This window comes from Erinaceus europaeus, chromosome 9 (genome assembly GCF_950295315.1).
Source record: "Erinaceus europaeus chromosome 9, mEriEur2.1, whole genome shotgun sequence".
Taxonomy (NCBI): Eukaryota; Metazoa; Chordata; class Mammalia; order Eulipotyphla; family Erinaceidae; genus Erinaceus; species Erinaceus europaeus.
In genome coordinates, this window is record NC_080170.1 from 111,333,395 (window position 1) to 111,349,684 (window position 16,290).

General features: G+C 41.5%; 1 protein-coding gene across 2 annotated transcripts in view; it reads right to left on the reverse strand.

The window, feature by feature from the left end:
• Positions 1–14,416, reverse strand: part of LOC103110602 (kininogen-1-like) — a 36,516-nt gene extending 22,100 nt beyond the window's left edge. The window contains exons 1-3 of one of the 2 annotated variants that reach the window (XM_007519763.3): positions 14,065–14,409; positions 7,702–7,812; positions 6,361–6,445 (exon numbers count right to left, since the gene is read on the reverse strand). In XM_007519763.3, the coding sequence (XP_007519825.2) occupies positions 6,361–6,445; positions 7,702–7,812; positions 14,065–14,259 (391 nt within the window). In that variant the 5' untranslated portion in view covers positions 14,260–14,409. Of the gene's footprint in view, positions 1–6,360; positions 6,446–7,701; positions 7,813–14,064 lie in introns of both variants that reach the window. The other variant, XM_016186715.2, reaches the window with a different exon arrangement.
• Positions 14,417–16,290: the final 1,874 nt, after the last annotated feature.

Below are 16,290 nucleotides of genomic sequence, written 5' to 3' on the forward strand. Positions count from 1 at the left end.
CACAATGACCTTGGGTCCATATTCCCAGAAGGATAAAGAATAGGAAAGCTATCAGGGGAGGAGATAGGATATGGAGATCTGGTGGTGGGAATTGTGTGGAATTGTACCCCTCTTACCTTATGGTTTTGTCAATGTCTCCTTTTTAAAATAAATTTAAAAAAAGAAACAGCTGGGAGTCGGGCTGTAGCTCAGTGGGTTAAGGGCAGGTGGCGCAAAGCACAAGGACCGGCATAAGGATCCCGCTTCGAACCCCGGCTCCCCACCTGCAGGGGAGTCACTTCACAGGCGGTGAAGCAGGTCTGCAGGTGTCTATCTTTCTCTCCCCCTCTCTGTCTTCCCCTCCTCTCTCCGTTTCTCTCTGTCCTATCCAACAATGACGACAACAACAATAATAACTACAACAATAAAACAACAAGGGCAACAAAAGGGAATAAATAAATAAAATAAAATATTAAAAAAAAGAAACAGCTTATAGACATCTCATCAATTACTATTATTTATTTATTTATTTATTTATGAGAAAGATAAGAGAGAGAAAGAATCAGACACCACTCTGGTACATGTGCTGCCAGAGACTGAACTCAGGACCTCATGCTTGAGAGTCCAATATTTTATCCACTGCACCACCTGCTGGATCACTCATCAATTATGTTAAACTCACTTTAGCTGTATAATGTGAGTTGAACTTTTATAAGAAATTATAACATCATAGGTGGGGCTATGGACCAGCAGCAGCTGTGTTTCTCTCCTCTCCTCTCCCAGGTGAACTAGGAATATCAAAGGAGAACGCCTGGTACTGCAACAAGACAGGACTAGAATGACTTCAGGAAGCCACCAGATTGCCAGTGAGTGCAAACACGTGTGGCTCATGAACAGGAGCCTAGGGAGAGATTAAGTGGCTGGTAACAGTCCAGCAGTTTACCAGTTAAGACACCACCTCCAGTCTGTTTCACCAACAAGAAGATGGCTGAAGGGAGGAGAAGACTCCCTAAGACTCACCAAGTGCAACTGTGAGTCTCCATTGCTGCTGCCCTCAGAATCTGAAGCAGTGGCAGGGAGGCCCTGTGCTGACACCAGGGGACAGAGAACGAACCAGGAATCTCAGGAGAAGATCTATACCTTGGTGGACTATAGGTGCAGCTGTGAGAGTCTCTTTGCATAACCACAGGATTATCTCTAACCCACCCTGCTGGTCAGGAATCAGTGATTAAGCTAAGAAGCCAACTGATCCTTTAAAAGCCCTCAGGCTCCCTTAGCCTACAGGAAAGAAAAAGAATAAAAGAAGCTTTGAAGACACTATGCTCCAACTCAGGGATTAAAATAATATTGAACAACTGTCAATTTCTACAACTGTGAACCCTTTAATTACCTTACTTAGACACAAGTCAATCCAGGCAAGAATGATCAGTAATTTGAAAAGTACTGAGAGAGGGGCCTCATAACATACTATATAAAATGGTTAAACCAACAAGAATAAATATTGGAGAAATGAACCAGGATAAGAGTCCAGCTAAAAGCCCTCCAAAGGTTGAAGCACAAAATAGTGAAGTCAACACCCAAACACTAGTTAAGGAAATAATCACAGGAGTGAGTAAAGAGTTTGAAAGAACTGTCATCAAAAATGTCTCAACAAATGAGATTCTGGAAGAAAACACTAATTATTTCAAGGTTATTAGAGAGCTGAAAGTTGAAATAACTGAGTTAAGAACACAGCTAACTGAACACTAAAACAGTCTCAGAAGAGGGTAACAAAGTAGATGAACTCCGGAAAACATGACATCACACCAATCTACTACATTACCAAAAAAAAAAAAAAAAAAACTTGGATTAAGGTGTATTATGAAATGAGTGAGGAGTTTCACAATCACATAAGTATCAATACCAAATGATCTCACTTAAAGGAGGAAATTTAGTATAAAGGGCAAGGGTAGGGGACACAGCATAATGGAACATTAATAGACATACTGACTAGTGGAATAGAATTGAGAGCCCAGAATTTAAGCCCCTACACCTATGGACATCTAATCTTTGACAAAGGGGCCCAGACTATTAAATGGGGAAGGCAGAGTCTCTTCAACAAATAGTGTTGGAAAGAATGGGTTGCAACATGCAGAAGAATGAAACTGAACCACTATATTTCACTAAATAGAAAAGTAAATTCCAAGTGGATCAAGGACTTGGATGTTAGACCAGAGAAACTATCAGATACTTAGAGGAAAATATTGGCAGAACTCTTTTCCACATAAATTTTAAATTTAAGACATCTTCAATGAAACAAATCCAATTACAAAGAAGACTAAGGCAAGTATAAACCTATGGTACCACATCAAATTAAAAAGCTTCTGCATAGCTAAAGAAACTACTACCCAAACCAAGAGACCCCTCACAGAATGGGAGAAGATCTTTACATGCCATACATCAGACAAAAGGCTAATAACCAGAATATATAAAGAGTTTGCAAATCTTAACAACAAGACAACAAATAACCCCATCCAAAAATGGGGGAAGGACATGGACAGAATATTCACCACAGAAGAGATCCAAAAGGCCGAGAAACACATGAAAAAATGCTCCAAGTCTCTGATTGTCAGAGAAATGCAAATCAAGACAACAATGAGATACCACTTCACTCCTGTGAGAATGTCATACATCAGAAAAGGTAACAGCAGCAAATGCTGGAGAGGGTGTGGGGTCAAAGGAACCTTCCTACACTGCTGGTGGGAATGTCAATTGGTCCAACCTCTGTGGAGAATAGTCTGGAGAACTCTCAGAAGGCTAGAAATGGACCGACCCTATGATCCTGCAATTCCTCTCCTGGGGATATATCCTAAGGAACCCAACATATCCATCCAAAAAGATCTGTGTACACATATGTTCTTGGCAGCGCAATTTGTAATAGCCAAAACCTGAAAGCAACCCAGGTGTCCAACAACATATGAGTGGCTGAGCAAGTTGTGGTATATATACACAATGGAATACTACTCAGCTGTAAAAAATGGTGACTTTACCATTTTCAGCCGATCTTGGATGGACCTTGCAAAATTCATGTTAAGTGAAATAAGTCAGAAACAGAAGGATGAATATGGGATGATCTCAGTCTCAGGCAGAAGTTGAAAAACAAGATCAGAAGAGAAAACACAAGTAGAACCTGAACTGGAATTGGCATATTGCACCAAAGTAAAAGACTCTGGGGTGGGTGGGGGTGAGAATACAGGTCCAAAAATGATGACAGAGGACCTAGTGGGGGTTGTATTGTTATATGGAAAACTAGGAAATGTTATGCATATACAAACCGCTGTATTTACTGTCAAATGTAAAACATTAATTCCCCAATAAATTAAAAAAAGAAATTAAAACATCATATATATTATTCTCTTTTTTCTTTTCCTTCTCTCCCTCCTTCTCCTCCTCCTTCCTCTTTTTCTTATTAAAGTCAGTGTTGATTCAAAGGAGGTCTCGAAACTTTACATCAGGCTCAACCTGACGCTGTTGACTGGCTACGGAAGAAGGGCAAACACTAGAAGAAGAAGAACTGCCCTTTGAAGCCTGACTGAGGTTATATTTCATAACGATTTAACAGTCACGTTTTGCCCCAGCTGTACCATGCCAGGTGCTGAGTGGGGTTACACACACACCTCAGTTCACTCTTCATGCTCCCTGCCCAGAAGGAGTAGGGCAGTGCTGAGTGGGAGAGATAAAACCATAGACGGGCCAGTTTAATACAATTAGGCGAGAGCTGAGAAAAACCGGAGCCAGTGTTAAGTCAGAGAAGACTTTCCTGCCTGAGGAGAAAGGGCTGAGCAAAGAAGGGAGAAGCCAGTCAACTGGTGACTCAGAGGTGCTGCCTGAGGAGGAGCCACTGAGGCTGAGCAAGCAGGTGGAGCCAGGGCAGCTGTGTGGGCTGTGGTGCAGACATGCCACCAGAGCTTGTACCAGAGGAAGCAGGGAGGAGTGATTTGAGGTCTGAGCATTTGGGAGAGTCCTCTGCTCTTGTGAAGGGGGCTACATGATAGTGGCCAGGAGAGTCTTTTTTTTTTTTTTAAGCAAAAAATTACACTTATTCGTTTGTTTGTTTATGTTATTTGACAATGTAGAGAGAAACTGAGAGGGGGGGGGGAGTTAAGGAAGAGAGGAGGGAGTCAGGCGGTAGTGCAGCGGGTAAAGAGCATGTGATGCAAAGCACAAGGACCAGTGTAAGGATCCTGGCTCGAGGCCCCGGTTCACCACTTGCAGGGGGGTTGCTTCATTGCCAGTGAAGCAGGTCTGCAAGTGACAATCTTTCTCTCCCCCCTCTTTGTCTTCCCCTCCTCTCTCCATTTCTCTCTGTCTTATCCAACAATGACGACAACAATAATAACTACAACAATAAAACAAGGGCAACAAAAATAGATGAATAAATGTTTTGTTTTGTTTTAAAAAGGAGAGGAGTAGAGACATCTGCAGCACTATTTACTACTCTTGAAGCCCCCTCCCCTCCCTCAGCAAGTGGGGAGTCCAGGGAGTTCTAACTGTATGCGATGCTTAACTACAGGCACACAAGGTGAGAAATGGACAGTCAGGTGATTTATTGTGCAAATGTCCCAGAGTGAAGTTACAGAAACCTAGATGGCATAGCCTCCTCCCAGCATCAATACAGGGGTCATAATATACACCAGCTACAATGGTAGCACGAATGACTGGATCCAAGGGTCTTGGGCACCCTGGTGAGCCTGCTAGAAGCTATGGCACTTTTTCTAGAAAACTGTATATGCTTATAACATTCTCCACACAGTTTCAGCATATTCAGAGATCCTCTGAAATAAAGATGTTTTGCTGGAAGAGTGTGGAGCCACCAAGAGGCTTTAAACAGAACATTGTAATATATATATGTGTGTATATGTATATGTATTGTATATGTATATTGTATATGTATTGTATATTGTAATTTGTATATGTATTGTATATTGTAATTTGTATATGTATTGTATATTGTAATTTGTATATGTATTGTATATGCATTGTATATTGTATATGTATTGTATATTGTAATTTGTATATGTATTGTATATTGTATATGTATTGTATATGTATATTGTATATGTGTGTGTGTGTGTGTGTAAGGACCACTTTATAATAGAAAACATGACAACAAAATCTAAACATATATGAACAGGGAAAAACTCTTCAAACAGAATAACACCTGGGCCAAGCACTGCTGCACCAGGTTGAGTGCACACATCACCAAGTTCAAGCCCCAAGTCCCCAGCTACAGGGCACACGTTTCAAGACCAGTAAAGCAGTGCTGCAGGTGTCTTTCTTTCTCCTTCTCTATTCACTCTTCCACTCTCAATTTCTCTCTGTCCTGTCAACTTAAAAAAGAAAAGAAAAGGTTTCCAGGAGCAGTGGATTTGTTGTGCAGGCACAGAGCCCCAGCAATAATACTGTTGGCAATTTTTTAAAAAATGCATTTGTATTATATTACCAAGTGGTGTTCATAACAGATAGCCTATCTGGCATCTCTGTCACACTAACAAAAAAAAAAATCTGTGGTGATTATATATGTTGACAAACTTCTTAATTATTTTCTTAAAGAATTTTGTTTATTGATGTTCTACAATGCCTGCTCTGCAAATTACCACTGTGGAATCTTGCTCAGTTGCTCTGGGCCTCACTTTCCTTTCTTGTAACCTGGAGCTATTAAAATTTGCCTCAGAGCTGGTTCTGAGAATAATATACGTTAGTAGCTACAAAGGGATTAGAATCATGCTAGACACACACATGCATACTATCTGGCTTCTTTCTAGAACAATCCTGGAAGCAAGAATGACTCTAGTTAGCCCATTTCATAGGCAAAGAGATAGACAGCCGAGACGAAGAGGGTGGAGGACTCTAGGCTGGGCCTGACTCCAAAGCCTGTTTTTTGTTTTTTGTTTTTTTTTCCCCTCTCGGAAGCTGCCAACATAAAAAAACTTAGTACTAATTATTTGGCAGTGAGAGAAAGAAAACCAAAAGTTCGCTCCGGCATATGCAATGCCTGGTATCAAAATTAAGATCACATGCTTGAGATTGAGAGCATCTTTATTAATTGCACCATTTTTTTTCACTGCACCATTTTCCTGGCCGCTGTAGTGACTTAATTGACGTTGTCAGACTCTGTATAACCCAACACAATGCAACAGCATTTTCAAAGAGAGCTTAGGGGATGACTGGCAGGGCCAATCTCGGGACTCCCTCATCCTCCACTCCCATCCCCATTCACCTCAAGGCTGATTATGACTCAGCCACTACTGTCCTCTCCTTCTGGAAGGGGGCTTTATGTACTTTGTGCTCCTGGTACCCAGAAGTGACTATTTCTCCCAGATATGGATACCTATTAGCTACCTGGAGTAATTTGGCAGGTCTGGGTAGCCACAAGAAATTTCTTAAGATTTCTCTCTCCCACAGTGGCTGTGCATTCTCCTGTGGCCTAAAACGAAAAAGAAGTTCATTATCTTAATCGTTCTTTTAATGTTATGGTTAAACATGGCTTTTTCATTTTTTTTTTTTTTTAGCTAGTCAAGATTTTGCTTAACAGAGTTCAGAGGCATATGTGTGAATATTTAGTAGCCTAGTTATTATTTGCATCACTGTTATTTTTTTACAAATCACTGATATTCATGAGACACCAAAGGAGGAGGCAATATAAATGGTGAGGGTTTTTTTTCTTTCTTTCTTAATATGTCTTTGCTTTGAGTCCTGGAGATATTTCTTTTTTTCATCAAGATGTACTCAATGTATTAAAAACAGCCACTCTTGATTTATCTTTTGAGTTCAGTGTTCACAGTATAAACATGAATTCATAAACAGTGAAAAGAGTGACCTGCTTCTGGGCAAAGCCCTGCTCCCATCTCCCTTGATGAAAAGCAAGCAAGTCGCTGTGGTGTGCCAGGTGTATGCAAGGTATTTGGTGAGCAGAGACACTGCTCTTCAAGCAAAATCCTCTACATAATGTATCTCGTTTCATCCCTCACTACCCCATGAGGTCAATGTGAGCTTCTACAAGGCTTTACACCCATTCAAAGTGGTCAGGTAGTTGGAGGTTAGCAGCAGGAATACCTGTACTGTCCCCTCGCCAATCCTTGACCTCTGCCCCAAAGCTGAGCTGCTCTCTCTTTCTCTGTTTCATGTCCCAACAGTCTTTAGAGTCTTCTCATGAGAGAACTTTCTGAGTATTTATCTGTGACCTCTTACATGAAAAGCACTTTCTGTCTCTTATCAGGATACAGGCATCAAACATTTGACTTTTCATTTTTGTTTTTCTTTCTTTTTTTCTTGCCTCCAGGCAAGAAAAATAATAATTACTGCTGGTGCTTGGTGCCGACACTACAAATCCACTGCTTCTAATGGCCGTTTTTGTCCCCATTTTATTGGCTAGGACAGAGAAAAATTGGGAGAGGAAGGGGAGATAGAGAGGGAGAGAGAAAGAGAGACACCCGCACACCTGCTTCCTCACTTCTGAAGCATCCTCCATGCAGGTGGGAAACGGGGGCTCGAACCAGGATCCTTGCCTGGGCCCTTGAGCTTCATACTATATGCATTTAACCCAGTGCGCCAGCGCCCAGCCCTCAGCATTTGACTTTTCTGCACGTGGGGGTTTATGTGCCTCCACCAGAAACAGGTGCTGTAATATTAGTCTTTCCCAGCACTGGTAGAAAAACCTGTCGCCCCAGTCAGCACACTTACAGCAGCTGCAGAGTCTTTGTAGTCACAGTCCTGCCAGGATTTGCCACTTTGAACAGAACAATCGCCCTCCTTGATTTGGTACTTGAAGGTATAGAATGGGTTGTTTTCATCCTGAAGACCAAAAACAAAAAGTACCACAGGTACATAGAGCTGATTTCTACTGACTAAACAGCAAATCATTTGAGTGGGATCTAGTGCAGTTAGGACCACTTGATAAAGTATTTACTTGCAAGAAGGAGTGCAGGTTTTTTTTTTTTTTTTTTTTTTAACAAATGTCTAAGCCAGAAAGTAGGATGAGGATACGACTTCATAGAAATGATCAGAGAGGTTTTTTCCTATGCTGTCCAGAACAGAACTTTGTCACACTTAATGCCTGGGCATGTAAAACTAAGATCAGTTAAAAGTCTGTGGGTTTCAGAGACACTGTTCCCTAAAAAATGAAGACTGCTGTTATTATTCAAAGGGTAGGTTATCTGTAGAAATGTCCTCTCTGAATAAACTAACTTACAGTAGGGTAAATATCTAGAGGCAGTCTTCTGTCACAGGAAGTCAGCCTCTCCTTGTGATGAGAGATCTTCTCTTCACTCCTGGATACTTGAAGCACCTGCCCCACTCCGTAGAACAGGATAAAATCCTGCCATCTGTCCCATTTATTCTAGAATCTACAACTATAGAAATTCTTCATGTGTAAATAAATACATTTAGTATTTCTTCCTAAGAATGTGTCATCTAGCTTGAGGAAAAGCTACATGGGGTGTGGAAAATTTTCCATGTCTCTATATATCAATAGGTTAGTCAATTTTTGCAGAAATTCAGTTAATAAATAAGTATGTTTTTTTAATCTTGAAAGTTATGCAAACTATTATTATCGTTTTATTTATTTATTTATTTATTTATTTATTTCCAGGATTATCGCTGGGGTTCGGTACAGGCACTACCAATCCACTGCTCTTGGCAGCCATTTTTCTATTTTGCTGGATAGGACAGATAGAAATTGAGAGAGGAGGGGGAGCTAGAGAGGAAGAAAGATAGACACCAGCAGACTTGTTTCTCCGCTTGTAAAGCATCCAGCCTATAGGTGGGAGTGGAGGCTTAACTGGGTGCACCACTGCCCAGCCCCTGCAGCTAAATTATTAAAATATTTGTATCTCAGTGGTAGAGTATACCACTTCTTCAGACAGACATTCCTGAATCACCTGGATATTTTTCAAACAAAATTATAGTACTTCTTTCTTTCTTTTGCTAAAGGGGTTCCTCTGAGGCTTTGTGCCTGTAGGATTCCACCACTCCCAGTAAAGACTTTCCAGAGAGAGAGGTGAGAGCACAAAAAAAGGAGACACAAGACAGCACAGCTCTATTGCTTTGTGAGGCTTCCTCCTTACATGGTGCTCTTATGTGGTGATTGGGTTCAAAACTGGCTCCTTCTGCCACTGGAAGAAGACTGGTCCTGAAATGAGTGCAGCCTACAGTGAGACCACGGACTGGGACTGCAAACTCAGACTGACAGGGCCTCGTAGATTACACAGGCTCCTGTGCTAAATATGAATAGATATGGCCCTGCGTCAGGTTGATGTAGTAGACAGCTGATTGTATTTATAGATTTTCTTCAAATGTGGGAGCTACTCTCTGCCCTGATCCATCTTTCTAGTCCTACTCTCAACTCTGACACCTTCTTCTCAGACAATATTTTTAGTCCATCTGCATGTTAGCTATCTAGCTCAAGCAAAAAATTACCAGTCATGGGGCCCTAGGAAGATACCTAAAATAGATTTCCTAGCCTCTTTTCACCCTAAAAATCTCTATTCTCATCTTCTCTATCGTTTTGGTTCCTATTTAGTAAACATTTTGTCCTGCTTTATATCTTACTTCTATTCAGCCACCAAGTTGCAGATGCCACGATGATTTCATTCTGACTTTCCTGGACAGACAACTTTGCCAATGTGTCCTGGAACCTCACTTTTTCAGAGCCCTACCTCACTAGGGAGAGATAGAAATAGACTAGAGGTGGGGGGTGGTATGGTTCGACCTGCCAACATCCATGCCCAGTGGAGAAGAAATTAAAGAAGCCAGACCTTCCACCTTCTGCATTCCATAAAGAATTTTGGTACATACTCCCAGAGGGGGAGAAATGTTAGGGGAAGATAACCAGAGGACTCAGAACTCCAATTTCATCAGGATCTGGTAAGAGAAGACAGAGAGAGAGAAAAAAAAAAAGATACTCAAAAGTAGTAGTGGGTGTAGGTATGACTGGAAGGGAGGAGAAGGCAGGACCATAGAAAACTTAATAGCCAACCCATCTCTGCAGTCTTATGAGAACTAGTGCAGTTTCCAGTGGGGGAATGGGGACACAGAAATCCGGTGGTGAGAACAGTGTGGAAATATACCATTGTTATGCTTTGTAAATTAATATTAAATCACTAATAAAAAATAATATATATAAGTGGAATAAAACAAACCTGGGTCCTTGAACTTGGTAGTATATACCTCCCATGTGTTATAATAAGAAAACAAGAGGACTTTATTCAGTTCTCTCTGGATGGTGGGCTTAATTATGGGTGACTTTAACATTTATGTTGCCTTTGCTTTGTTTTCTATTTATTTTTAGCATGTTATGAAACAATAAGATTTTCAAAGTGCAAAGGCAGAAGCTGGGATGCAGAGCTTAGCAGCAGAGCTCATGCTTTGTGTATATAAGGTTCTGGGTTCAGCCACAGACACCCTAAGTGACTAACCAAGTAAATAAAGTTTTGATTTCAGAGTGCTTTTAAATGTAACATCTTGGCACATAACTGCTCCCTACATTGGATTCTGAGAAATTATCTTGTCCTGTCCCTCATCTTGCAAGTGAGACAAAGGAGACCCCAATCAACAGGCTGAGGCTTAAGCAATCTCCTCACTCTGAACAGACAGAGGCATCCCCCCATTCTATAAAGCTGTCTCTCACAGCTGGCTTTGTCCCAGGACTTGCATATGGGAGGCGAAGGGCTCGAGCAAGGTAGTTACTGTGGCTCCTTCCAGCTCGCAGGGGCTGATAAAGTGGTGGGCGGTGATGGCATAGGGTGTGCGGGTATAGAAAGGCAGACAAGAGTGGTTCTATGGACACTTTAGAACAAAAGAACTTTCGACAACAACAAAAACAATCACATTTGCTAGATGTCATCCAGTGAAGACACCAGTAGGCAGCACTGCTCAAGTGACCCCTAGGTGGTGAGATTCCATGTTACTTTCTGGGGAAAAAAGTGTTACTTTCAATTCTCATGGCAAAGGACTAGATTTGTTTTCTTCTGATCTTTTCCCCACCAAACTAAATAATTACTCAACTATCACAAAGATACAGTAATAGTGAAATTCATTTAAACAGCCAAAAGGCTTTTTTATTTTTTCCTTTTCTTTTCCAGAGCTCTGCTCAAATTTGGCTTAAGGTGGTGCAGGACTTAGGACTTTGGAGTCTCAGGCATGAAAAGTGTTTTTTTTTATTTTTATTTTTTTTAATTATCTTTATTTATTGGATAGAGACAGCCAGAAATCAAGAGGGAAGATGGTGATAAAGAGGGAGAGAGACAGAGAGACACCTGCAGCGCTGCCTCACCACTTGTGAAGCTTTCCCCCTGCAGGTGGGGACCAGGGGCTTCAACCTGGGTGCTTCAGCATTATAACATGTGTGTTCAACCAGGTATGCCACCACCCAGCCCCTGAAAAAAAATTTTTTGCATAATCATAATTCTATCTCTTTTTAAAAAGTTTTTCAGCCACTAGGTTCCAGATGCTAGCATGATGCTGACCAGACTTCCCTGGACAGACAACCCCACCAATGTGTCCTGGAGCTCCACTTCCCCAGAGACCTACCCTACTAGGGAGAGAGAGAGAGGCAGACTGGGAGTATGGACCGAGCTGTTAACGCCCATGTTCAGCGGGGGAAGCAATTACAGAAGCCAGACCTTTCACCTTCTGCATCCCACAATGACCTTGGGTCCATACTCCCAGAGGGATAAAGAATAGGAAAGCTATCAGGGGAGGGGATGGGATATGGAGCTCTGGTGGTGGGAATTGTGTGGAGTTGTACCCCTTTTATCCTACGGTTTTTTTAATGTCTCCTTTTTTAAATGAAAATTTTTTAAAGTTTTTCTTAAAGAATTTATTATTATTTAATTACTTTAAATCTTATTTTAGTTATTATTGCATAGAGACATAGAGAAATTGAGAGGAGAGGGATAGGTAGAGAGGGAAAGAGACAGAGAGATATCTGCAGCCTTGCTTCACCACTTGTGAAGCTTTCCTCCTATAGGTGGAGACCAGGGGCTTGAACCTGGGTCCTTGCACACTGTGATGTGTATGCTTAACCAGGTGCTCCACTGTCTGCCCCCCTATTATTCTGTCTCCACCCTACCCTCACACCTGCCCCAAGTTATGAGTCTCTTATTTATTTTTTAATTATTTATTTAATGAGAGAAATGTAGACACACAGAGAGAGAGAGGGAGAGAGGGAGAGAGGACAGTAATATTCAGCTCTGGTTTATGGTGGTACCAGGGATAAAAACTGTGACCTCTGAGTCTCAGGCATGAAAGTCTTTTGCATAACAGTTATGCTGTTTCTCAAGCCCAGATATATATCTTTAAAAAATTCTCTATCCTGGAAGGATGTGTTTACGCACATCAATCTATGTGTGTGTGTGTGTGGGGGGGGATGACTTGTAGCACTCTGGTTGCTCCCGTATGATCCGTATGGATAATATTCTTCATATGTTTGTGGTCATGGGCAGGATTTATTCCTTTAATCTATATTCTCACAGGTTTTACTCCTTAGATATAAATCTGAGGTCTGGTGTCTTGAAGAGAGCACAGTTTAGTCTTTGAATTAGCACTGGTTGACGTCTCATAATGGGTTTCTATTTTTGATGGGTTCTAGTTCCCTCATTAGGTGAGTGGTAAGTCTCAACCTCTTTCGTGGAAACTTAAATCGCCTGTAAATAAGTACCCAATCTTGTGTGTGTGATAAAAAAAAAGTTAAAAACAAAACTACCTAAAACAATGCTATTATCTTTAATACATTCAACCAGACTTGAATCTGTCTTGTCAGTTGCCACAAACCACATTATACTCATATCTCTTTAAATTTTTTTAATTGTCCCTAGTTATTTATTGGATAGAGAAGTCAGACATTGGGGGTTGGGGGAGATTGAGAGGAAGAGAGACAGAGAGACACCTGCAGCACTGCTTCACCACTTGCAAAGCGTTCCCCCTGCAGGTGGGGATCTAGTGCTTGAACCTGGGTCCTTATGTACTGTTACATGTACACTCAACCAGGAGCACCACCACCCAGCCCCCATTATACTGATTTCTGACTCCTCTTACATAACTACACAGTAGCCTTACTGAGATGAAAATGACAACATCTGTATATAGGTAAGGTGTGCAACCTGATCATTTGACGACTGAATAACTCTGAAATGATCACCACACACAAACAGGGAAAATATCTGTTACTTCACACAATAACCCCCCTTACTTTAATATATGTATTTATTTATTATTGGATAGAGACAGAGAGAAACTGAAAGGGGAGGGGAGATAGAGAGGAAGAGAGACAGAGACATTTACAGCCCTCCCTCACCACTCATGAAGCTTCTCTCCTGCAGGGGGGATGAGAGGCTTGAACCTGGCCCTTGTGCATTGGAATTTGAACACTTAACTAGGCGTGCTACCACCCAGCCCCCAATAGCCCGCCCTTTTTAACAGTGTAAATACTTAAGATCTATTACTCTCTCAGCATATTTCAACATACAGTCACGGTGCTGCTCACTAAGTTCTCAAATCTTACTCATCTTACAGCTGAAAGTCTGTATACCCTTTGACCACCATTTCTTCACTTCCCCTACCTCCTGGCTTTTTAACAACCACCATCCTACTTTTTACTTTTGTAAGCTTGACATTTTTAGATTCTACCTGTGAGGTCGTAAAGGATTTTAGTTATGGTCCTGAAGGCACCCCCTCCCCGTCTGGAAGTCTGCATGTTTCAGTATAAGACTGGTCATTCTGTAAATCTTTTACTGCAGTCTGTCTGAGTGCCTTGCTTCTTCCAGTCTGCATAGTTCCTTTCCTATGACTCTGTCTGTCTGTTTCATTTCACTCCAGGAAACTGATTTCTCATCCCCCAAGAAGCCAACCTTGGTGTCCTGAAAATTCCTCATACCCTGCCATCTACCTCCAGGTCAGAGTGGTGGTGACTTTTTCTGGGAATCCTAAGACTCTACCTTTACTTGTCAATCCTCTCGTAACTAGCATGTGCACACATGTGGTGTGTGTGTGTGGGGGGCTGGCCTTAAAGTGGTAGAATAACAGCAAGGATAAGAACAACACACTCACCGTCTTGGTGGCCTCAGTTATGCGGTACAATACAAAATGGTTGCCAGTTTGAATTCTTTCGTTATATTTCTTCAGAGCAGCATCCACAGCCGTAAACAAATCTGGGTCATCACAGTCGACTTCTTGTGAGAGGAACTCCTGGGTTAAACTCAATACGACCCTGGAGCAGAAGAAAAGGAAGGCAATTAATTTCATGATTGAACTGTCCAATCTTGGTGTTGAGGGATGTTTCCCCAAGACTTGAGCGTCAGTTGGGGTGCTGATTTTTAACTATTTCTAGTCTTTATTCTCTTCTGTCTCAGCCCTCTGGGACTCTGGTTAGAGTTCCACCACCATACACTACTTGACCTATTTTAAAAGGACAAATGACTCTTCTGGGCTACCCAATCAGATTTCAGGCTGGAATATTACAGCACTGGGGCTGTTGACCTGCTTGTTTGTGTTTGGGAAATGTGTGTGTGTGTGTGTGTGTGTGTGTGTGTGTGTGTCTGTGTTGAGGGAGAGCAAAGTACTTTTCCAGGTAATTGCACAACTTTGCATAGCAAATTGAAGCACAATTTAATAGGGAAATTAAGAAAGAAAAAAGGAACACCAACCACCTGCATTTTTCATGCTTCACTTTCCCAAGGTAGTTTTAAAAGGTCACTATTTGTGCAAACAACACAGCAGAGAGGACAACATTCAGGCATGCTTAAATAAAATTTCCGTGCAGGAAGTCTAGCTTCAGAGACATAGGCTGTGCACACCCAATGCTGCGTCCCTGGTTGTCAATATAGAGGGTTACCTCTGGCAATCCCAACCAGGACATTGACACAACTAAACCTATAATATGGGCATATCTTGCTGATTTCTCTTCACTCCAGCCTCTTCATATGTTTGCTATAAAAGAAAAATGCTTCTGGGGGTGGAAGAAAGAAGTTTTCTTGGTGTTTGTGTCACTCACCAAACCTAAACAAACTTCTTGACAAGCTATTTGGGGGAGGAGGTCTAAGAATAGACTAACTGCATGGGCTAGCTCTTATAGATATACTCAAGTGTTATCTTCTTTCCCCCAGCTCCCAATAAAACATGTCTGACTTCTTTGTTGCTACTGATAGGGCATCTCCTTGGCGGTTTAGTCCCCTCCCAAAGGGCCTCTGGAAGAGAGGGGCTGCAGTTGAGACTATAGCTTACCTGGTAGAGCATCAGACTTTCTTTTAAAAATGTGTTTTTTTAATTTCTTTATTGAGGGATTCATGGTTTACAGTTGACAGTAAGATACAATAGTTTGTACATATATAACATTTCCATATAACAATGCAACCCCCACTAGGTCCTCCTCTGCTATCCTGCTTCAGGACCTGAACCCTCCCCAGACCCCAGAGTCTTTTAGCACATCAAACTTTCATGACTAAGCATCTCATTCAGAATCCTGGCACTGAAAATACCAGAATGGTTCTCTGGATTTTCTCTTACTCTCCTCTCTTTTAAGAGAATCATACTATCTATCTATCTGTCTACCTACCTACCTACCTATCATTTATCTTCCACCGCTCATATATACTATATAAATTATTTATTTATAAAAAGAAAGAATAAAAGGGGCCAATGTGGACTGTACAATGACCTTGCAACAAAGTGACAGGAACAAGAAATTGGTAGTTCAGTTCAACTTCAGTTCTTAATATTTATTTATCTATTCCCTTTTGTTGCCCTTGTTGTTTTTATTGTTGTAGTTATTATTGTTGTTGTTATTGATGCCGTCATTGTTGGATAGGACAGAGAGAAATGGAGAGAGGAGGGGGAGACAGGGGGAGAGAAAGACACCTGCAGACCTGCTTCACTGCTTGTGAAGTGACTCCCCTGCAAGTGGGGAGCCTGGGGCTCTAACCAGGATCATTACGCTGGTCCTTGTGCTTTGTGCCACCTGCACTTAACCTGCGGCTCTACCACCCAACTCCCTCAATCTCAATTCTAATCTATTTCTGCTACTCAAATGTGTGTGTGTATTTCTGAGTAAGTCAGGGTCATAGTACCTTTCTTAGCATCAATCATCTCTAGGCAAAATGACAGTATCTTAATGAAGTCTTTTTTTCTTTCTTTCTTTCTTTTTTCTTTTTTTTTTTTTTTTTGAGGAGTCAACAAAGTAACTAACAAATTATGTCCAGCATTAGAGTAGACAGTGCAGGATCCCTGCCTTGCTGATGCAGCGTTGGATTCATGACCAGGGCAGAAGGTGGAGTCTAG